Genomic DNA, 24,879 nt, shown 5'->3' with positions numbered 1-24,879 from the left:
TCACCTGTCGAGCCTTCACAATCTTACTCACCAGTCGATGCTTCACAACCTTACTCACCAGTCGATGCTTCACAACCTTACTTACCAATCGAGGCTTCACAACCTTACACACAAGTCAAGGTTTCACAACCTTACACACCAGTCGAGGCTTCACAACCTTACTCACCAGTCGAGGCTTCACAACCTTAATCCCCAGTCGAGGCTTCACAACCTTACTCACCAGTCGAGGCTTCACAACTTTACTCACCAGTCGAGGCTTCACAACCTTACTCACCAGTCGAGGCTTCACAACCTTAAACACCAGTCGAGGCTTCACAACCTTTCTCACCAGTCAAGGCTTCACAACCTTACTTACCAGTCGAGGCTTCACAACCTTACTCACCAATCGAGTCTCCACAACCTTACACAACAGTCGAGGCTTCACAACACTACACACCAGTCGAGGCTTCGAAACCTTACACACCAGTCGAGGCTTCACAACCTTACACACCAGTCAAGGCTTCACAACCTTACACACCAGTCGAGGCTTCACAACCTTACTCACAAGTCGAGGCTTCACAATCTTACACACCAGTCGAGGCTTCACAACCTTACACACCAGTCGAGGCTTCACAATCTTACACAAAAGTCGAGGCTTCACAACCTTACACACCAGTCGAGACTTCACAACCTTTCTCACCAGTCGAGGCTTCACAATCTTACACACCAGTCGACGCTTCACAACCTTACTCATCAGTCGAGGCTTCACAACGTTACTTAACAGTCGAGGCTTCACAACCTTACACACACATGTCAAGGCTTCACAACCTAACACACCAGTCGAGGCTTCACATTCTCACCAGTCTAGGCTTCACAACCTTACACACCAGTCAAGGCTTCACAACCCTACACACCAGTCGAGGCTTCACAACTTTTAACACCAGTCGAGGCTTCAAAACCTTACTCACCAGTCGAGGCTTCACAACCTTACTCACCAGTCGAGGCTTCACAACCTTACAGACCAGTCGAGGCTTCACAACCTTACACATCAGTCGAAGCTTTACAACCCTGCACACCAGTCGGGGCTTCATAACTTTACTCGCCAGTCGATGCTTCTCAGCCCTACACACCAGTCGAGGCTTCACAACCTTTCTCACCAGTCGAGGCTTCACAACCTTACACACAAGTCGAAACTTCAAAACCTTACTCATCAGTCGAGGCTTCACAACCTTACTCACCAGTTGAGGCTTTACAACCTTACACACAAGTCGAGGCTTCACAACCTTACACATCAGTCGAGGCTTCACAACCGTATACACCAGTCGAGGCTTCATAACCTTACTCACTAGTCGAGGCTTCACAACCCAAGACACCAGTCGAGGTTTCGCAATCTTACACATCAGTCGAGGCTTCACAACCCTACACACCAGTCGAGGCTTCAAAACCTTACTCACAAGTGTAGGCTTCACAACCCTACACACCAGTCGAGGTTTCACAACCTTACTCACCTGTCGAGGCTTCACAACTTTACTCACCAGTCGAGACTTCACAACCTTTCTCACCAGTCGATGCTTCACAACCTTACTCAGCAGTCGAGGCTTCACAACCTTACTTACCAGTCGAGGCTTCACAACCTTACACACAAGTCAAGGCTTCACAAGCTTACACACCAGTCGAGGCTTCACAACTTTACTCACCAGTCGAGGCTTCACAACCTTACTCACCAGTCGAGGCTTCACAACCTTACTCACCAGTCGAGGCTTCACAACCTTTCTCACTAGTCGAGGCTTCACAACTTTACTCACCAGTCGAGGCTTCACAACCTTACTCACCAGTCGAGGCTTCACAACCTTACACATCAGTCGAGGCTTCACAACCCTACACACCAGTCGGGGCTTCATAACCTTACTCACCAGTCGAGGCTTCACAAACCTACACACCAGTCGAGGCTTCACAACCTAACACACTAGTCGAGGCTTCACAACATTACACACAATTCGGGGCTTCACAACCTTACACACTAGCCCATCATGAGAAACTCAACAAAATGCTTCAGTTATATTATGTTGAGTTGAAGAATTGTTGAAGAACTGATTGTTGAGGAAATGACTATTGAGGAACTGATAGTTGAAGAACTTATTGTTTAATAACTGATTGTTGAAGAACTGATTGTAAAGAACAGATTGTTGAAGAACTGTTTGTTAAGAACTGATTGTTGAAGAACTGATTGATGAAGAAGTGATTGTCGAAGCTTCACAACCTTACACTCCAGTCAAGGCTTCACAACCTTAGTCACCCGTCGAGGCTTCACAACCTTACTCACCAGTCGAGGCTTCACAACCTGAGTCACCCGTCGAGGCTTTACAACCTTACTCACCAGTCGAGGCTTCACAACCTTTCTTACCAGTCGAGGCTTCACAACTTTACTCACCAGTCGAGGCTTCACAACCTTACTCACCAGTCGAGGCTTCACAACCTTACACATCAGTCGAGGCTTCACAACCCTACACACTAGTCAAGGCTTCACAGCCTTAGTCACCCGTCGAGGCTTCACAACCTTACTCACCAGTCGAGGCTTCACAACCTTACACACAAGTCGAAGCTCCACAACCTTACTCATCAGTCGAGGTTTCACAACCTTACTCACCAGTCGAGGCTTTACAACCTTACACACAATTCGAGGCTTCACAACCTTACACATTAGTCGAGGCTTATCAACCCTATACACCAGTCGAGGCTTCACAACCTTACACACTAGCCCATCATGAGAAACTCAACAAAATGCTTCAGTTATATCATGTTGAGTTGAAGAATTGTTGAAGAACTGATTGTTGAGAAACTGACTGTTGAGGAACTGATAGTTGAAGAACTAATTGTTTAATAACTGATTGATGAAGAACTGATTGTTAAGAACAGATTGTTGAAGAACTGTTTGTTGAAGAACTGATTGGTGAAGAAGTGATTGTCGAAGCTTCACAACCTTACACTCTAGTCAAGGCTTCACAACCTTACTCACCAGTCGAGGCTTCACAACCTTACTCACCTGTCGAGCCTTCACAATCTTACTCACCAGTCGATGCTTCACAACCTTACTCACCAGTCGATGCTTCACAACCTTACTTACCAATCGAGGCTTCACAACCTTACACACAAGTCAAGGTTTCACAACCTTACACACCAGTCGAGGCTTCACAACCTTACTCACCAGTCGAGGCTTCACAACCTTAATCCCCAGTCGAGGCTTCACAACCTTACTCACCAGTCGAGGCTTCACAACTTTACTCACCAGTCGAGGCTTCACAACCTTACTCACCAGTCGAGGCTTCACAACCTTAAACACCAGTCGAGGCTTCACAACCTTTCTCACCAGTCAAGGCTTCACAACCTTACTTACCAGTCGAGGCTTCACAACCTTACTCACCAATCGAGTCTCCACAACCTTACACAACAGTCGAGGCTTCACAACACTACACACCAGTCGAGGCTTCGAAACCTTACACACCAGTCGAGGCTTCACAACCTTACACACCAGTCAAGGCTTCACAACCTTACACACCAGTCGAGGCTTCACAACCTTACTCACAAGTCGAGGCTTCACAATCTTACACACCAGTCGAGGCTTCACAACCTTACACACCAGTCGAGGCTTCACAATCTTACACAAAAGTCGAGGCTTCACAACCTTACACACCAGTCGAGACTTCACAACCTTTCTCACCAGTCGAGGCTTCACAATCTTACACACCAGTCGACGCTTCACAACCTTACTCATCAGTCGAGGCTTCACAACGTTACTTAACAGTCGAGGCTTCACAACCTTACACACACATGTCAAGGCTTCACAACCTAACACACCAGTCGAGGCTTCACATTCTCACCAGTCTAGGCTTCACAACCTTACACACCAGTCAAGGCTTCACAACCCTACACACCAGTCGAGGCTTCACAACTTTTAACACCAGTCGAGGCTTCAAAACCTTACTCACCAGTCGAGGCTTCACAACCTTACTCACCAGTCGAGGCTTCACAACCTTACAGACCAGTCGAGGCTACACAACCTTACACATCAGTCGAAGCTTTACAACCCTGCACACCAGTCGGGGCTTCATAACTTTACTCGCCAGTCGATGCTTCTCAGCCCTACACACCAGTCGAGGCTTCACAACCTTTCTCACCAGTCGAGGCTTCACAACCTTACACACAAGTCGAAACTTCAAAACCTTACTCATCAGTCGAGGCTTCACAACCTTACTCACCAGTTGAGGCTTTACAACCTTACACACAAGTCGAGGCTTCACAACCTTACACATCAGTCGAGGCTTCACAACCGTATACACCAGTCGAGGCTTCATAACCTTACTCACTAGTCGAGGCTTCACAACCCAAGACACCAGTCGAGGTTTCGCAATCTTACACATCAGTCGAGGCTTCACAACCCTACACACCAGTCGAGGCTTCAAAACCTTACTCACAAGTGTAGGCTTCACAACCCTACACACCAGTCGAGGTTTCACAACCTTACTCACCTGTCGAGGCTTCACAACTTTACTCACCAGTCGAGACTTCACAACCTTTCTCACCAGTCGATGCTTCACAACCTTACTCAGCAGTCGAGGCTTCACAACCTTACTTACCAGTCGAGGCTTCACAACCTTACACACAAGTCAAGGCTTCACAAGCTTACACACCAGTCGAGGCTTCACAACTTTACTCACCAGTCGAGGCTTCACAACCTTACTCACCAGTCGAGGCTTCACAACCTTACTCACCAGTCGAGGCTTCACAACCTTTCTCACTAGTCGAGGCTTCACAACTTTACTCACCAGTCGAGGCTTCACAACCTTACTCACCAGTCGAGGCTTCACAACCTTACACATCAGTCGAGGCTTCACAACCCTACACACCAGTCGGGGCTTCATAACCTTACTCACCAGTCGAGGCTTCACAAACCTACACACCAGTCGAGGCTTCACAACCTAACACACTAGTCGAGGCTTCACAACATTACACACAATTCGGGGCTTCACAACCTTACACACTAGCCCATCATGAGAAACTCAATAAAATGCTTCAGTTATATGCCGCTGAGTTAAAGAATTGTTGAAGAACTAATTGTTGAGGAACTGACTGTTGAGGAACAGATAGTTGAAGAACTAATTGTTTAATAACTGATTGTTGAAGAACTGATTGTTAAGAACATATTGTTGAAGAACTGTTTGTTTAAGAACTGATTGTTTAAAAACTAATTGTTGAAGAACTGGTTGTTAAGAACTGATTGTTGAAGAACTGATTGATGAAGAAGTGATTGTCGAAGCTTCACAACCTTACACTCCAGTCAAGGCTTCACAACCTTAGTCACCCGTCGAGGCTTCACACCCTTACTCACCAGTCGAGGCTTCACAACCTTTCTCACCAGTCGAGGCTTCACAACCTTACACATAAGTCGAAGCTCCACAACCTTACACATCAGTCGAGGCTTCACAACCTTACTCACCAGTCGAGGCTTTACAACCTTACACACAATTCGAGGCTTCACAACCTTACACATCAGTCGAGGCTTCACAACCCTATACACCAGTCGAGGCTTCACAACCTTACACACTAGCCCATCATGAGAAACTCAACAAAATGCTTCAGTTATATCATGTTGAGTTGAAGAATTGTTGAAGAACTGATTGTTGAGGAACTGACTGTTGAGGAACTGATAGTTGAAGAACTAATTGTTTAATAACTGATTGTTGAAGAACTGATTGTTTAAAAACTAATTGTTGAAGAACTGGTTGTTAAGAATTGATTGTTGAAGAACTGATTGATGAAGAAGTGATTGTCGAAGCTTCACAACATTACACTCCAGTCAAGGCTTCACAACCTTACTCACCAGTCGAGGCTTCACAACACTACACACCAGTCGAGGCTTCGAAACCTTACACACCAGTCGAGGCTTCACAACCTTACACACCAGTCAAGGCTTCACAACCTTACACACCAGTCGAGGCTTCACAACCTTACACACAAGTCGAGGCTTCATAATCTTACACACCAGTCGAGGCTTCACAACCTTACACATAAGTCGAGGCTTCACAATCTTACACAAAAGTCGAGGCTTCACAACCTTACACACCAGTCGAGACTTCACAACCATCCTCACCAGTCGAGGCTTCACAATCTTACACACCAGTCGAGGCTTCACAACCTTACTCATCAGTCGAGGCTTCACAACGTTACTTAACAGTCGAGGCTTCACAACCTTACACACACAAGTCAAGGCTTCACAACCTAACACACCAGTCGAGGCTTCACATCCTTTCTCACCAGTCAAGGCTTCACAACCTTACACACCAGTCAAGGCTTCACAACCCTACACACCAGTCGAGGCTTCACAACTTTTAACACCAGTCGAGGCTTCACAACCTTACTCACCAGTCGAGGCTTCACAACCTTACTCACCAGTCGAGGCTTCACAACCTTACACATCAGTCGAGGCTTCACTACCCTATACACCAGTCGAGGCTTCATAACCTTACTCACTAGTCGAGGCTTCACAACCCAAGACACCAGTCGAGGTTTCGCAATCTTACACATCAGTCGAGGCTTCACAACCCTACACATCAGTCGAGGCTTCATAACCTTACTCACCAGTCGATGTTTCACAACCTTACTCAGCAGTCGACGCTTCACAACCTTACTTACCAGTCGAGGCTTCACAACCTTACACACAAGTCGAGGCTTCACAACCTTACACACCAGTCAAAGCTTCACAACCTTAACCAGCAGTCGAGGCTTCACAACCTTACTTACCAGTCGAGGCTTCACAACCTTACACACAAGTCGAGGCTTCACCACCTTACACACCAGTCGAGGCTTCACAACCTTACTCACCAGTCGAGGCTTCACAACTTTACTCACCAGTCGAGGCTTCACAACCTTACTCACCAGTCGAGGCTTCACATCTTTACTCACCAGTCGAGGCTTCACAACCTTACTCACCATTCGAGGCTTCACAACCTTACACATCAGTCGAGGCTTCACAACCCTACACACCAGTCGGGGCTTCATAACCTTACTCACCAGTCGAGGCTTCACAACCCTACCCACCAGTCGTGGCTTCACAACCTTATACACAATTCGGGGCTTCACAACCTTACACACTAGCCCATCATGAGAAACTCAAAAAATTCTTAAGTTATATCCCGTTGAATTGAAGAATTGTTGAAGAACTGATTGTTGAGGAACTGACTGTTGAGGACCTGATAGTTGAAGAACTAACTGTTTAATAACTGATTGTTGAAGAACTGATTGTTAAGAACAGATTGTCGAAGAACTGTTTGTTTAAGAACTGATTGTTTAAAAACTAATTGTTGAAGAACTGGTTGTTAAGAACTGATTGTTGAAGAACTGATTGATGAAGAAGTGATTGTCGAAGCTTCACATCCTTACACTCCAGTCAAGGTTTCACAACCTTACTCACCAGTCGAGGCTTCACAACCTTACTCACCAGTCGATGCTTTACAACCTTAGTCACCAGTCGAGGCTTCACAACCTTACTTACCAATCGAGGCTTCACAACCTTACACACAAGTCAAGGTTTCACAACCTTAATCACCAATCGAGGCTCCACAACCTTACACACCAGTCGAGGCTTCACAACCCTACACACCAGTCGAAGCTTCACAACCTTACACACCAGTCGAGGCTTCACAACCTTACCCACCAGTCAAGGCTTCACAACCTTACACACAAGTTGAGGCTTCACAACCTTACACACCAGTCGAGGAATCACAACCTTACACACAAGTCGAGGCTTCACAATCTTACACACCAGTCGAGGCTTCACAACCTTACACACCAGTAGAGGCTTCACAATCTTACACAAAAGTCGAGGCTTCACAACCTTACCCACCAGTCGAGGCTTCACAACCTTTCTCACCAGTCGAGGCTTCATAATCTTACACACCAGTCGAGGCTTCACAACCTTACTCATCAGTCGAGGCTTCACAACCTTACTCACCAGTCGAGGCTTCACAACCTTACACACCAGTCGAGGCTTCACAACCTTAAACATCAGTCGAGGCTTCACAATCCTATACACCAGTAGAGGCTTCATAACCTTACTCAAAGTCGAGGCTTCACAACCCTACACACCAGTCGAAGCTTCATAACCTTACTCACCAGTTGAGGCTTCACAACCTTACTCACCAGTTTAGGCTTCACAACCCTACAAACCAGTCGAGGTTTCACAACCTTACCCACCAGCCGAGGCTTCACAACTTTACTCACCAGTCGAGGCTTCACAACCTTACTCAACAATCGAGGCTCCACAACCTTACACAACAGTCGAGGCTTCACAACCCTACACACCAGTCAAGGCTTCACAACCTTACTCACCAGTCGAGGCTTCACAACCTTACTCACCAGTCGAGGCTTCACAACCTTACAGACCAGTCGAGGCTTCACAACCTTACACATCAGTCGAAGCTTTACAACCCTGCACACCAGTCGGGGCTTCATAACTTTACTCGCCAGTCGAGGCTTCTCAGCCCTACACACCAGTCGAGGCTTCACAACCTTTCTCACCAGTCGAGGCTTCACAACCTTACACACAAGTCGAAACTTCAAAACCTTACTCATCAGTCGAGGCTTCACAACCTTACTCACCAGTTGAGGCTTTACAACCTTACACACAAGTCGAGGCTTCACAACCTTACACATCAGTCGAGGCTTCACAACCGTATACACCAGTCGAGGCTTCATAACCTTACTCACTAGTCGAGGCTTCACAACCCAAGACACCAGTCGAGGTTTCGCAATCTTACACATCAGTCGAGGCTTCACAACCCTACACACCAGTCGAGGCTTAAAAACCTTACTCACCAGTGTAGGCTTCACAACCCTACACACCAGTCGAGGTTTCACAACCTTACTCACCAGTCGAGGCTTCACAACTTTACTCACCAGTCGAGACTTCACAACCTTTCTCACCAGTCGATGCTTCACAACCTTACTCAGCAGTCGAGGCTTCACAACCTTACTTACCAGTCGAGGCTTCACAACCTTACACACAAGTCAAGGCTTCACAACCTTACACACCAGTCGAGGCTTCACAACTTTACTCACCAGTCGAGGCTTCACAACCTTACTCACCAGTCGAGGCTTCACAACCTTACTCATTAGTCGAGGCTTCACAACCTTTCTCACTAGTAGAGGCTTCACAACTTTACTCATCAGTCGAGGCTTCACAACCTTACTCACCAGTCGAGGCTTCACAACCTTACACATCAGTCGAGGCTTCACAACCCTACACACCAGTCGGGGCTTCATAACCTTACTCACCAGTCGAGGCTTCACAACCCTACACACCAGTCGAGGCTTCACAACCTAACACACTAGTCGAGGCTTCACAACATTACACACAATTCGGGGCTTCACAACCTTACACACTAGCCCATCATGAGAAACTCAATAAAATGCTTCAGTTATATGCCGTTGAGTTAAAGAATTGTTGAAGAACTAATTGTTGAGGAACTGACTGTTGAGGAACTGATAGTTGAAGAACTAGCTGTTTAATAACTGATTGTTGAAGAAGTGATTGTTAAGAACATATTGTTGAAGAACTGTTTGTTTAAGAACTGATTGTTTAAAAACTAATTGTTGAAGAACTGGTTGTTAAGAACTGATTGTTGAAGAACTGATTGATGAAGAAGTGATTGTCGAAGCTTCACAACCTTACACTCCAGTCAAGGCTTCACAACCTTAGTCACCCGTCGAGGCTTCACAACCTTACTCACCAGTCGAGGCTTCACAACCTTACTCACCAGTCGAGGCTTTACAACCTTGCACACAATTCGAGGCTTCACAACCTTACACATCAGTCGAGGCTTCACAACCCTATACACCAGTCGAGGCTTCACAACCTTACACACTAGCCCATCATGAGAAACTCAACAAAATGCTTCAGTTATATCATGTTGATTTGAAGAATTGTTGAAGAACTGATTGTTGAGGAACTGACTGTTGAGGAACTGATAGTTGAAGAACTAATTGTTTAATAACTGATTGTTGAAGAACTGATTGTTAAGAACAGATTGTTGAAGAACTGTTTGTTGAAGAACTGATTGTTTAAAAACTAATTGTTGAAGAACTGGTTGTTAAGAATTGATTGTTGAAGAACTGATTGATGAAAAAGTGATTGTCGAAGCTTCACAACATTACACTCCAGTCAAGGCTTCACAATATTACTCACCAGTCGAGGCTTCACAACACTACACACCAGTCGAGGCTTCGAAACCTTACACACCAGTCGAGGCTTCACAACCTTACACACCAGTCAAGGCCCCACAACCTTACACACCAGTCGAGGCTTCACAACCTTACACACAAGTCGAGGCTTCACAATCTTGCACACCAGTCGAGGCTTCACAACCTTACACACAAGTCGAGGCTTCACAATCTTACACAAAAGTCGAGGCTTCAAACCTTACACACCAGTCGAGACTTCACAACCTTTCTCACCAGGTGAGGCTTCACAATCTTACACACCTTCGAGGCTTCTCAACCTTACTCACCAGTCGAGGCTTCACAACGTTACTTAACAGTCGAGGCTTCACAACCTTACACACACAAGTCAAGGCTTCACAACCTAACACACCAGTCGAGGCTTCACATCCTTTCTCACCAGTCAAGGCTTCACAACCTTACACACCAGTCAAGGCTTCACAACCCTACACACCAGTCGAGGCTTAACAACTTTTAACACCAGTCGAGGCTTCACAACCTTACTCACCAGTCGAGGCTTCACAACCTTACTCACCAGTCGAGCCTTCACAACCTTACACATCAGTCGAGGCTTCACTACCCTATACACCAGTCGAGGCTTCATAACCTTACTCACTAGTCGAGGCTTCACAACCCAAGACACCTGTCGAGGTTTCGCAATCTTACACATCAGTCGAGGCTTCACAACCCTACACATCAGTCGAGGCTTCATAACCTTACTCACCAGTCGATGTTTCACAACCTTACTCAGCAGTCGACGCTTCACAACCTTACTTACCAGTCGAGGCTTCACAACCTTCCACACAAGTCGAGGCTTCACAACCTTACACACCAGTCAAAGCTTCACAACCTTACCCAGCAGTCGAGGCTTCACAACCTTACTTACCAGTCGAGGCTTCACAACCTTACACACAAGTCGAGGCTTCACAACCTTACACACCAGTCGAGGCTTCACAACCTTACTCACCAGTCGAGGCTTCACAACCTTACTCACCAGTCGAGGCTTCACAACCTTACTCACCAGTCGAGGCTTCACAACTTTACTCACCAGTCGAGGCTTCACAACCTTACTCACCAGTCGAGGCTTCACAACCTTACACATCAGTCGAGGCTTCACAACCCTACACACCAGTCGGGGCTTCATAACCTTACTCACCAGTCGAGGCTTCACAACCCTACCCACCAGTCGAGGCTTCACAACCTTACACACAATTCGGGGCTTCACAACCTTACACACTAGCCCATCATGAGAAACTCAACAAAATTCTTAAGTTATATCCCGTTGAATTGAAGAATTGTTGAAGAACTGATTGTTGAGGAACTGACTGTTGAGGACCTGATAGTTGAAGAACTAACTGTTTAATAACTGATTGTTGAAGAACTGATTGTTAAGAACAGATTGTTGAAGAACTGTTTGTTTAAGAACTGATTGTTTAAAAACTAATTGTTGAAGAACTGGTTGTTAAGAACTGATTGTTGAAGAACTGATTGATGAAGAAGTGATTGTCGAAGCTTCACATCCTTACACTCCAGTCAAGGCTTCACAACCTTACTCACCAGTCGAGGCTTCACAACCTTACTCACCAGTCGAGGCTTCACAACCTTACTCACCAGTCGAGGCTTCACAACCTTACTCACCAGTCGATGCTTCACAACCTTAGTCACCAGTCGAGGCTTCACAACCTTACTTACCAATCGAGGCTTCACAACCTTACACACAAGTCAAGGTTTCACAACCTTACTCACCAATCGAGGCTCCACAACCTTACACACCAGTCGAGGCTTCACAACCCTACACACCAGTCGAAGCTTCACAACCTTACTCACCAGTCGAGGCTTCACAACCTTACCCACCAGTCAAGGCTTCACAACCTTACACACAAGTTGAGGCTTCACAACCTTACACACCAGTCGAGGAATCACAACCTTACACACAAGTCGAGGCTTCACAATCTTACACACCAGTCGAGGCTTCACAACCTTACACACCAGTAGAGGATTTCACAATCTTACACAAAAGTCGAGGCTTCACAACCTTACCCACCAGTCGAGGCTTCACAACCTTTCTCACCAGTCGAGGCTTCACAATCTTACACACCAGTCGAGGCTTCACAATCTTACTCATCAGTCGAGGCTTCACAACCTTATTCACCAGTCGAGGCTTCACAACCTTACACACAGTCGAGGCTTCACAACCTTAAACATCAGTCGAGGCTTCACAATCCTATACACCAGTAGAGGCTTCATAACCTTACTCAAAGTCGAGGCTTCACAACCCTACACACCAGTCGAGCTTTCACAATTTTACACAACTTTCGAGGCTTCACAACCCTACACACCAGTCGAGGCTTCATAACCTTACTCACCAGTTGAGGCTTCACAACCTTACTCACCAGTTTAGGCTTCACAACCCTACAAACCAGTCGAGGTTTCACAACCTTACCCACCAGCCGAGGCTTCACAACTTTACTCACCAGTCGAGGCTTCACAACCTTACTCACCAGTCGATGCTTCACAACCTTACTCACCAGTCGAGGCTTCACAATCTTACTCACCAGTCGAGGCTTTAAAACCTTACACACATGTCAAGGCTTCACAACCTTACACACCTGTCGCGGCTTCACAATCTTACTCACCAGTCGAGGCTTCACAACCTTACTCACCAGTCGAGGCTTCACAACTTTACTCACCAGTCGAGGCTTCACAACCTTACACATCAGTCGAGGCTTCACAACCCTACACACCAGTCGGGGCTTCATAACCTTACTCACCAGTCGAGGCTTCACAACCCTACCCACCAGTCGAGGCTTCACAACCTTACACACAATTCGGGGCTTCACAACCTTACACACTAGCCCATCATGAGAAACTCAACAAAATTCTTAAGTTATATCCCGTTGAATTGAAGAATTGTTGAAGAACTGATTGTTGAGGAACTGACTGTTGAGGACCTGATAGTTGAAGAACTAACTGTTTAATAACTGATTGTTGAAGAACTGATTGTTAAGAACAGATTGTTGAAGAACTGTTTGTTTAAGAACTGATTGTTTAAAAACTAATTGTTGAAGAACTGGTTGTTAAGAACTGATTGTTGAAGAAATGATTGATGAAGAAGTGATTGTCGAAGCTTCACATCCTTACACTCCAGTCAAGGCTTCACAACCTTACTCACCAGTCGAGGCTTCACAACCTTACTCACCAGTCGAGGCTTCACAACCTTACTCACCAGTCGACGCTTCACAACCTTACTCACCAGTCGATGCTTCACAACCTTAGTCACCAGTCGAGGCTTCACAACCTTACTTACCAATCGAGGCTTCACAACCTTACACACAAGTCAAGGTTTCACAACCTTACACATCAGTCGAGGCTTCACAACCTTTCTCACCAGTCGAGGCTTCACAACCTTACTTACCAGTCGAGTCTTCACAACCTTACTCACCAATCGAGGCTCCACAACCTTACACACCAGTCGAGGCTTCACAACCCTACACACCAGTCGAAGCTTCACAACCTTACACACTAGCCCATCATGAGAAACTCAACAAAATGCTTCAGTTATATCATGTTGATTTGAAGAATTGTTGAAGAACTGATTGTTGAGGAACTGACTGTTGAGGAACTGATAGTTGAAGAACTAATTGTTTAATAACTGATTGTTGAAGAACTGATTGTTAAGAACAGATTGTTGAAGAACTGTTTGTTGAAGAACTGATTGTTTAAAAACTAATTGTTGAAGAACTGGTTGTTAAGAATTGATTGTTGAAGAACTGATTGATGAAAAAGTGATTGTCGAAGCTTCACAACATTACATTCCAGTCAAGGCTTCACAACCTTACTCACCAGTCGAGGCTTCACAACACTACACACCAGTCGAGGCTTCGAAACCTTACACACCAGTCGAGGCTTCACAACCTTACACACCAGTCAAGGCCCCACAACCTTACACACCAGTCGAGGCTTCACAACCTTACACACAAGTCGAGGCTTCACAATCTTACACACCAGTCGAGGCTTCACAACCTTACACACAAGTCGAGGCTTCACAATCTTACACAAAAGTCGAGGCTTCACAACCTTGCACACCAGTCGAGACTTCACAACCTTTCTCACCAGGTGAGGCTTCACAATCTTACACACCAGTCGAGGCTTCTCAACCTTACTCACCATTCGAGGCTTCACAACGTTACTTAACAGTCGAGGCTTCACAACCTTACACACACAAGTCAAGGCTTCACAACCTAACACACCAGTCGAGGCTTCACATCCTTTCTCACCAGTCAAGGCTTCACAACCTTACACACCAGTCAAGGCTTCACAACCCTACACACCAGTCGAGGCTTAACAACTTTTAACACCAGTCGAGGCTTCACAACCTTACTCACCAGTCGAGGCTTCACAACCTTACTCACCAGTCGAGCCTTCACAACCTTACACATCAGTCGAGGCTTCACTACCCTATACACCAGTCGAGGCTTCATAACCTTACTCACTAGTCGAGGCTTCACAACCCAAGACACCAGTCGAGGTTTCGCAATCTTACACATCAGTCGAGGCTTCACAACCCTACACATCAGTCGAGGCTTCATAACCTTACTCACCAGTCGATGTTTCACAACCTTACTCAGCAGTCGACGCTTCACAACCTTACTTACCAGTCGAGGCTTCACAACCTTCCACACAAGTCGAGGCTTCACAACCTTACACATCAGTCAAAGCTTCACAACCTTACCCAGCAGTCGAGGCTTCACAACCTTACTTACCAGTCGAGGCTTCACAACCTTACACACAAGTCGAGGCTTCACAACCTTACACACCAGTCGAGGCTTCACAACCTTACTCACCAGTCGAGGCTTCACAACCTTACTCACCAGTCGAGGCTTCACAACCTTACTCACCAGTCGAGGCTTCACAACCTTACTCACCAGTCGAGGCTTCACAACCTTACACATCAGTCGAGGCTTCACAACCCTACACACCAGTCGGGGCTTCATAACCTTACTCACCAGTCGAGGCTTCACAACCCTACCCACCAGTCGAGGCTTCACAACCTTACACACAATTCGGGGCTTCACAACCTTACACACTAGCCCATCATTAGAAACTCAACAAAATTCTTAAGTTATATCCCGTTGAATTGAAGAATTGTTGAAGAACTGATTGTTGAGGAACTGACTGTTGAGGACCTGATAGTTGAAGAACTAACTGTTTAATAACTGATTGTTGAAGAACTGATTGTTAAGAACAGATTGTTGAAGAACTGTTTGTTTAAGAACTGATTGTTTAAAAACTAATTGTTGAAGAACTGGTTGTTAAGAACTGATTGTTGAAGAACTGATTGATGAAGAAGTGATTGTCGAAGCTTCACATCCTTACACTCCAGTCAAGGCTTCACAACCTTACTCACCAGTCGAGGCTTCACAACCTTACTCACCAGTCGAGGCTTCACAACCTTACTCACCAGTCGAGGCTTCACAACCTTACTCACCAGTCGATGCTTCACAACCTTAGTCACCAGTCGAGGCTTCACAACCTTACTTACCAATCGAGGCTTCACAACCTTACACACAAGTCAAGGTTTCACAACCTTACTCACCAATCGAGGCTCCACAACCTTACACACCAGTCGAGGCTTCACAACCCTACACACCAGTCGAAGCTTCACAACCTTACACACAAGTTGAGGCTTCACAACCTTACACACCAGTCGAGGAATCACAACCTTACACACAAGTCGAGGCTTCACAATCTTACACACCAGTCGAGGCTTCACAACCTTACACACCAGTAGAGGTTTCACAATCTTACACAAAAGTCGAGGCTTCACAACCTTACCCACCAGTCGAGGCTTCACAACCTTTCTCACCAGTCGAGGCTTCACAATCTTACACACCAGTCGAGGCTTCACAATCTTACTCATCAGTCGAGGCTTCACAACCTTATTCACCAGTCGAGGCTTCACAACCTTACACACAGTCGAGGCTTCACAACCTTAAACATCCGTCGAGGCTTCACAATCCTATACACCAGTAGAGGCTTCATAACCTTACTCAAAGTCGAGGCTTCACAACCCTACACACCAGTCGAGCTTTCACAATTTTACACAACTTTCGAGGCTTCACAACCCTACACACCAGTCGAGGCTTCATAACCTTACTCACCAGTTGAGGCTTCACAACCTTACTCACCAGTTTAGGCTTCACAACCCTACAAACCAGTCGAGGTTTCACAACCTTACCCACCAGCCGAGGCTTCACAACTTTACTCACCAGTCGAGGCTTCACAACCTTACTCACCAGTCGATGCTTCACAACCTTACTCACCAGTCGAGGCTTCACAATCTTACTCACCAGTCGAGGCTTTAAAACCTTACACACATGTCAAGGCTTCACAACCTTACACACCTGTCGCGGCTTCACAATCTTACTCACCAGTCGAGGCTTCACAACCTTACTCACCAGTCGAGGCTTCACAACTTTACTCACCAGTCGAGGCTTCACAACCTTACTCACCAGTCGAGGCTTCACAACCTTACACATCAGTCGAGGCTTCACAACCCTACACACCAGTCGGGGCTTCATAACCTTACTCACCAGTCGAGGCTTCACAACCCTACCCACCAGTCGAGGCTTCACAACCTTACACACAATTCGGGGCTTCACAACCTTACACACTAGCCCATCATGAGAAACTCAACAAAATTCTTAAGTTATATCCCGTTGAATTGAAGAATTGTTGAAGAACTGATTGTTGAGGAACTGACTGTTGAGGACCTGATAGTTGAAGAACTAACTGTTTAATAACTGATTGTTGAAGAACTGATTGTTAAGAACAGATTGTTGAGGAACTGTTTGTTTAAGAACTGATTGTTTAAAAACTAATTGTTGAAGAACTGGTTGTTAAGAACTGATTGTTGAAGAAATGATTGATGAAGAAGTGATTGTCGAAGCTTCACATCCTTACACTCCAGTCAAGGCTTCACAACCTTACTCACCAGTCGAGGCTTCACAACCTTACTCACCAGTCGAGGCTTCACAACCTTACTCACCAGTCGAGGCTTCACAACCTTACTCACCAGTCGATGCTTCACAACCTTAGTCACCAGTCGAGGCTTCACAACCTTACTTACCAATCGAGGCTTCACAACCTTACACACAAGTCAAGGTTTCAAACCTTACACAACAGTCGAGGCTTCACAACCTTTCTCACCAGTCGAGGCTTCACAACCTTACTTACCAGTCGAGTCTTCACAACCTTACTCACCAATCGAGGCTCCACAACCTTACACACCAGTCGAGTCTTCACAACCTTACATACCAGTCGAGGCTTCACAACCTTACACACCAGTCAAGGCTTCACAACCTTACACACAAGTTGAGGCTTCACAACCTTACACACCAGTCGAGGATTCACAACCTTACACACAAGTCGAGGCTTCACAATCTTACACACCAGTCGAGGCTTCACAACCTTACACACCAGTAGAGGCTTCACAATCTTACACAAAAGTCGAGGCTTCACAACCTTACCCACCAGTCGAGGCTTCACAACCTTTCTCACCAGTCGAGGCTTCACAATCTTACACACCAGTAGAGGCTTCACAATCTTACACAAAAGTCGAGGCTTCACAACCCTACCCACCAGTCGAGGCTTCACAACCTTACACACAATTCGGGGCTTCACAACCTTACACACTAGCCCATCATGAGAAACTCAACAAAATTCTTAAGTTATATCCCGTTGAATTGCAGAATTGTTGAAGAACTGATTGTTGAGGAACTGACTGTTGAGGACCTGATAGTTGAAGAACTAACTGTTTAATAATTGATTGTTGAAGAACTGATTGTTAAGAACAGATTGTTGAAGAACTGTTTGTTTAAGAACTGATTGTTTAAAAACTAATTGTTGAAGAACTGGTTGTTAAGAACTGATTGTTGAAGAACTGATTGATGAAGAAGTGATTGTCGAAGCTTCACATCCTTACACTCCAGTCAAGGCTTCACAACCTTACTCACCAGTCGAGGCTTCACAACCTTACTCACCAGTCGAGGCTTCACAACCTTACTCACCAGTCGAGGCTTCACAACCTTACTCACCAGTCGATGCTTCACAACCTTAGTCACCAGTCGAGGCTTCACAACCTTACTTACCAATCGAGGCTTCACAACCTTACACACAAGTCAAGGTTTCACAACCTTACTCACCAATCGAGGCTCCACAACCTTACACACCAGTCGAGGCTTCACAACCCTACACACCAGTCGAAGCTTCACAACCTTACACACCAGTCGAGGCTTCACAACCTTACCCACCAGTCAAGGCTTCACAACCTTACACACAAGTTGAGGCTTCACAACCTTACACACCAGTCGAGGAATCACAACCTTACACACAAGTCGAGGCTTCACAATCTTACACACCAGTCGAGGCTTCACAACCTTACACACCAGTAGAGGTTTCACAATCTTACACAAAAGTCGAGGCTTCACAACCTTACCCACCAGTCGAGGCTTCACAACCTTTCTCACCAGTCGAGGCTTCACAATCTTACACACCAGTCGAGGCTTCACAATCTTACTCATCAGTCGAGGCTTCACAACCTTATTCACCAGTCGAGGCTTCACAACCTTACACACAGTCGAGGCTTCACAACCTTAAACATCAGTCGAGGCTTCACAATCCTATACACCAGTAGAGGCTTCATAACCTTACTCATAGTCGAGGCTTCACAACCCTACACACCAGTCGAGCTTTCACAATTTTACACAACTTTCGAGGCTTCACAACCCTACACACCAGTCGAGGCTTCATAACCTTACTCACCAGTTGAGGCTTCACAACCTTACTCACCAGTTTAGGCTTCACAACCCTACAAACCAGTCGAGGTTTCACAACCTTACCCACCAGCCGAGGCTTCACAACTTTACTCACCAGTCGAGGCTTCACAACCTTACTCACCAGTCGATGCTTCACAACCTTACTCACCAGTCGAGGCTTCACAATCTTACTCACCAGTCGAGGCTTTAAAACCTTACACACATGTCAAGGCTTCACAACCTTACACACCTGTCGCGGCTTCACAATCTTACTCACCAGTCGAGGCTTCACAACCTTACTCACCAGTCGAGGCTTCACAACTTTACTCACCAGTCGAGGCTTCACAACCTTACTCACCAGTCGAGGCTTCACAACCTTACACATCAGTCGAGGCTTCACAACCCTACACACCAGTCGGGGCTTCATAACCTTACTCACCAGTCGAGGCTTCACAACCCTACCCACCAGTCGAGGCTTCACAACCTTACACACAATTCGGGGCTTCACAACCTTACACACTAGCCCATCATGAGAAACTCAAAAAAATTCTTAAGTTATATCCCGTTGAATTGAAGAATTGTTGAGGAACTGACTGTTGAGGACCTGATAGTTGAAGAACTAACTGTTTAATAACTGATTGTTGAAGAACTGATTGTTAAGAACAGATTGTTGAAGAACTGTTTGTTTAAGAACTGATTGTTTAAAAACTAATTGTTGAAGAACTGGTTGTTAAGAACTGATTGTTGAAGAAATGATTGATGAAGAAGTGATTGTCGAAGCTTCACATCCTTACACTCCAGTCAAGGCTTCACAACCTTACTCACCAGTCGAGGCTTCACAACCTTACTCACCAGTCGAGGCTTCACAACCTTACTCACCAGTCGAGGCTTCACAACCTTACTCACCAGTCGATGCTTCACAACCTTAGTCACCAGACGAGGATTCACAACCTTACTTACCAATCGAGGCTTCACAACCTTACACACAAGTCAAGGTTTCACAACCTTACACATCAGTCGAGGCTTCACAACCTTTCTCACCAGTCGAGGCTTCACAACCTTACTTACCAGTCGAGTCTTCACAACCTTACTCACCAATCGAGGCTCCACAACCTTACACACCAGTCGAGGCTTCACAACCCTACACACCAGTCGAAGCTTCACAACCTTACATACCAGTCGAGGCTTCACAACCTTACACACCAGTCAAGGCTTCACAACCTTACACACAAGTTGAGGCTTCACAACCTTACACACCAGTCGAGGATTCACAACCTTACACACAAGTCGAGGCTTCACAATCTTACACACCAGTCGAGGCTTCACAACCTTACACACCAGTAGAGGCTTCACAATCTTACACAAAAGTCGAGGCTTCACAACCTTACCCACCAGTCGAGGCTTCACAACCTTTCTCACCAGTCGAGGCTTCACAATCTTACACACCAGTCGAGGCTTCACAACCTTACTCATCAGTCGAGGCTTCACAACCTTACTCACCAGTCGAGGCTTCACAACCTTACACACCAGTCGAGGCTTCACAACCTTAAACATCAGTCGAGGCTTCACAATCCAATACACCAGTAAAGGCTTCATAACCTTACTCAAAGTCGAGGCTTCACAACCCTACACACCAGTCGAACTTTCACAATTTTACACAACTTTTGAGGCTTCACAACCCTACACACCAGTCGAGGCTTCATAACCTTACTCACCAGTTGAGGCTTCACAACCTTACTCACCAGTTTAGGCTTCACAACCCTACAAACCAGTCGAGGTTTAACAACCTTACCCACCAGCCGAGGCTTCACACGTTTACTCACCAGTCGAGGCTTCACAACCTTACTCATCAGTCGATGCTTCACAACCTTACTCACCAGTCGAGGCTTCACAATCTTTCTCACCAGTCGAGGCTTTAAAACCTTACACACAAGTCAAGGCTTCACAACCTTACACACCTGTCGCGGCTTCACAATCTTACTCACCAGTCGAGGCTTTACAACCTTACACACAAGTCGAGGCTTCACAACCTTACACATCAGTCGAGGCTTCACAACCCTATTCACCAGTCGAGGCTTCATAACGTTACTCACTAGTCGAGGCTTCACAACCCAAGACACCAGTCGAGGTTTCGCAATCTTACACATCAGTCGAGGCTTCACAACCCTACACACCAGTCGAGGCTTCATAACCTTACTCACCAGTTGAGGCTTCACAACCCTACACACCAGTCGAGGTTTCACAACCTTACTCACCAGTCGAGGCTTCACAGCTTTACTCACCAGTCGAGGCTTCACAACCTTACTCACCAGTCGATGCTTCATAACCTTACTCACCAGTCGAGGCTTCACAACCTTACACACCAGTCAAGGCTTCACAACCTTACACACAAGTCGAGGCTTCACAACCTTACACACCAGTCGAGGATTCACAACCTTACACACAAGTCGAGGCTTCACAATCTTACATACCAGTCGAGGCTTCACAACCTTACACACCAGTAGAGGCTTCACAATCTTACACAAAAGTCGAGGCTTCACAACCTTACCCACCAGTCGAGGCTTCACAACCTTTCTCACCAGTCGAGGCTTCACAATCTTACACACCAGTCGAAGCTTCACAACCTTACTCATCAGACGAGGCTTCACAACCTTACTCACCAGTCGAGGCTTCACAACCTTACTCACCAGTCGAGGCTTCACAACCTTTCTCACCTTTCGAGGCTTCACAACCTTACATACAAGTCGAAGCTCCACAACCTTACCAACTCCAACCAACTCCAGTCAAGGCTTCACAACTTTACTCACCAGTCGAGGCTTCACAACCTTACTCATCAGTCGAGGCTTCAAAACCTTACTCACCAGTCGAGGCTTCACAACCTTACTCACCAGTCGATGCTTCACAACCTTACTCACCAGTCGAGGCTTGACAATTTTACTTACCAGTCGAGGCTTCACAACCTTTCACCCAAGTCAAGGCTTCACAACTTTACACACCAGTCGCGGCTTCACAACCTTACTCACCAGTCGAGGCTTCACAACCTTTCTCACCTGTCGAGGCTTCACAACCTTACTCACCAGTCGGCGCTTCACAACTTTACTCACCAGTCGAGGCTTCACAACTTTACTCACCAGTCGAGGCTTTACAACCTTACTTACCAGTCGAGGCTTCACAACCTTACTCACCAATCGAGGCTTCACAACCTTACACACGTGTAAATATATATATATATATATATATATATATATATATATATATATATATATATATATATATATATATATATATATATATATATATATATATATATATATATATATATATATGTCGTACCTAGTAGCCAGAACTCACTTTTTGGCCTACTATTCAAGGCCCGATTTGCCTAATAAGCCAAGTTTTCCTGAATTAATATATTTTTTCAAATTTTTTTGTTATGAAATGATAAAGCTGCCCATTTCATTATGTATGAGGTCAATTTTTTTTTTATTGGAGTTAAAATTAACGTAGATATATGACCGAACCTAACCAACCCTACCTAACCTAACCTAACCTATCTTTATAGGATAGGTTTGGTTAGGTAGCCGAAAAAGTTAGCTTAGGTTAGGTTAGGTAGGTTAGGTAGTTAAAAAACAATTAATTCATGAAAACTTGGCTTATTAGGCAAATCGGGCCTTGCATAGTAGGCTGAGAAGTGCGTTCTGGCTACTAGGTACGACATATATATATATATATATATATATATATATATATATATATATATATATATATATATATATATATATATATATATATATATATATATATATATATATATATATATATATATATATATATGTATATATATGTATGTCGTACCTAGTAGCCAGAACGTCGTACACAGCCTACTTTGCAAGGCCTGATTTGCCTAATAAGCCAAGTTTTCATGAATTAATTGGTTTTCGACTACCTAACCTACCTAACCTAACCTAACCTAACTTTTTCGGCTACCTAACCTAACCTAACCTATAAAGATAGGTTAGGTTAGGTAGGGTTGGTTAGGTTCGGTCATATATCTACGTTAATTTTAACTCCAATAAAAAAAATGACCTCATACATAATGAAATGGGTAGCTTTATCATTTCATAAGAAAAACAATTGAGAAAATATATTAATTCAGGAAAACTTGGCTTATTAGGCAAATCGGGCCTTGCATAGCAGGCCGAGTACGACGTTCTGGCTACTAGGTACGACATATATATATATATATATATATATATATATATATATATATATATATATATATATATATATATATATGTTATATTAGTATACCATATTAGGTCTGAAAATTTTTGAGACTGTCCATGGCATGACGTAAAAAATCATTGAGGCGAAATTGGCATAGTATCTGGCTTGTTAGGATAGCGCATAACTTTATATGTTACTGACCGTATAATACTCATCAATTTATAAGTTGGTGTATACATGTATACTTACTATTAATTTCAGTCTCGTGCCCACAACCTCTTCTCAAGTTGGGGGCTACAAGTCAGGACAGAACCACACATCTAGAGAGAAACAAACAAATCATATGTTACCCAATGACATACGTGTTGACTCTCCGCTGAAGAAATGCGCGAACTGTAGAGAACAGCACTCCGCCACCTCCGACTTCTACACAAAAAGGAAGGAGGAACTGAAGAAAATTAAAGACAAGACCACTACCCAACCGACCATTCAGAGGCAAGTCGCCGCGATCTTAGACCTTGGACCTGACCAGTTCCCGAGCCTACCTTTTATAAGCCAGATGCAGACTACAACCGTACCAGCCCTATCAAACAGTGGCTTATCCCAGGAAATCACCCGGCCTCCACGCTGTGGTCCCAAGGACTAACTAGCACCCTCGAAGTTTCTTGGATCACGTGCAGGCATTATCCCTGGTCATATTCGACTAGCGGAGAGGCATGCCGGACAGACAATCAACTATCAACGATTCGGCAAGGAATTCAACGCATTGTACGTAGCCAACGGCCTGGACCCCCTCATTGCCCCTGGACGCAAGTCTGGCTGCCTCCACTACCGCTCCGGACACTAACACCAGGACGATTATGAGGAAGATCTCAACACAGATTCAAGAACCACCCAAGATCCGAGTGGCACAAACAGAGGTATTTCTCTCTCCACCTCCCAACACTAATGCCATTACCATTTCAGCAGACGTGCTGCCTATAAATACTAACAGCACCACCAGCGCTCCTGAAATAGTTACCACCAATCCACGACTCTTGAGCCAACTTAGGTCTGCGAGACAAAAGCCAATACCATCAACTACGGACTCCCCGGAGAAGGAAATCTTAGTATGAGCTCCACCGCCACAGCACAAATATGACACGTACTTAGTAGGATGATTTACGACGTAGACCATCCCCTCCAATTTGGGATGGAGAGGTTTCGGCCACGTCGAGAGTAGTAAAAACGTTGAGGGAACGTTTTGGGCAATATAAGGTGGCGGAAGGGGACGAGTTGCCAGATGTAACTTAAGGTAAGCTTACGCCTTCTATCTTTCTTTCTCTTTCCTTTTCTTTCTCTCTTCTCCCCTTTTTCTGTTCATTGTCTTCTCCCTTGCTTTCCTCTTCTTATTCCTATTACTATCTCCTTCGGTGGTTGTAATAGGAGCTGCCTCGTATGGGCCAATCGGCCTTCTGCAGTTCTCATTATTATTACTATCCGCTACACCTTACTTTCCTCCTCTTGCCTATTTATTGCCTGTCTCTACCTCCTCATCACAATCGACTTGAGAATGGTCCAGGACGGACCGAAACGTCGTCGTCCC

General features: G+C 45.4%; 1 protein-coding gene across 1 annotated transcript in view; it reads right to left on the bottom strand.

Moving 5' to 3' along the window:
- Window positions 1–23,978, bottom strand: part of LOC138360102 (DNA-directed RNA polymerase subunit beta''-like) — a 62,216-nt gene extending 38,238 nt beyond the window's left edge. The window contains exon 1 of the mRNA XM_069320046.1: window positions 23,942–23,978. Within this exon, the coding sequence (XP_069176147.1) occupies window positions 23,942–23,978 (37 nt within the window). The remainder of the gene's footprint in view (window positions 1–23,941) is intronic.
- Between the last annotated feature and the right edge of the window lie 901 nt (window positions 23,979–24,879).

The sequence above is a fragment of the Procambarus clarkii genome, chromosome 8, assembly GCF_040958095.1.
Source record: "Procambarus clarkii isolate CNS0578487 chromosome 8, FALCON_Pclarkii_2.0, whole genome shotgun sequence".
Lineage (NCBI taxonomy): Eukaryota > Metazoa > Arthropoda > Malacostraca > Decapoda > Cambaridae > Procambarus > Procambarus clarkii.
Note: the sequence above shows the minus strand (reverse complement) of the source record. Positions and strands in the feature narration are given on the sequence as shown.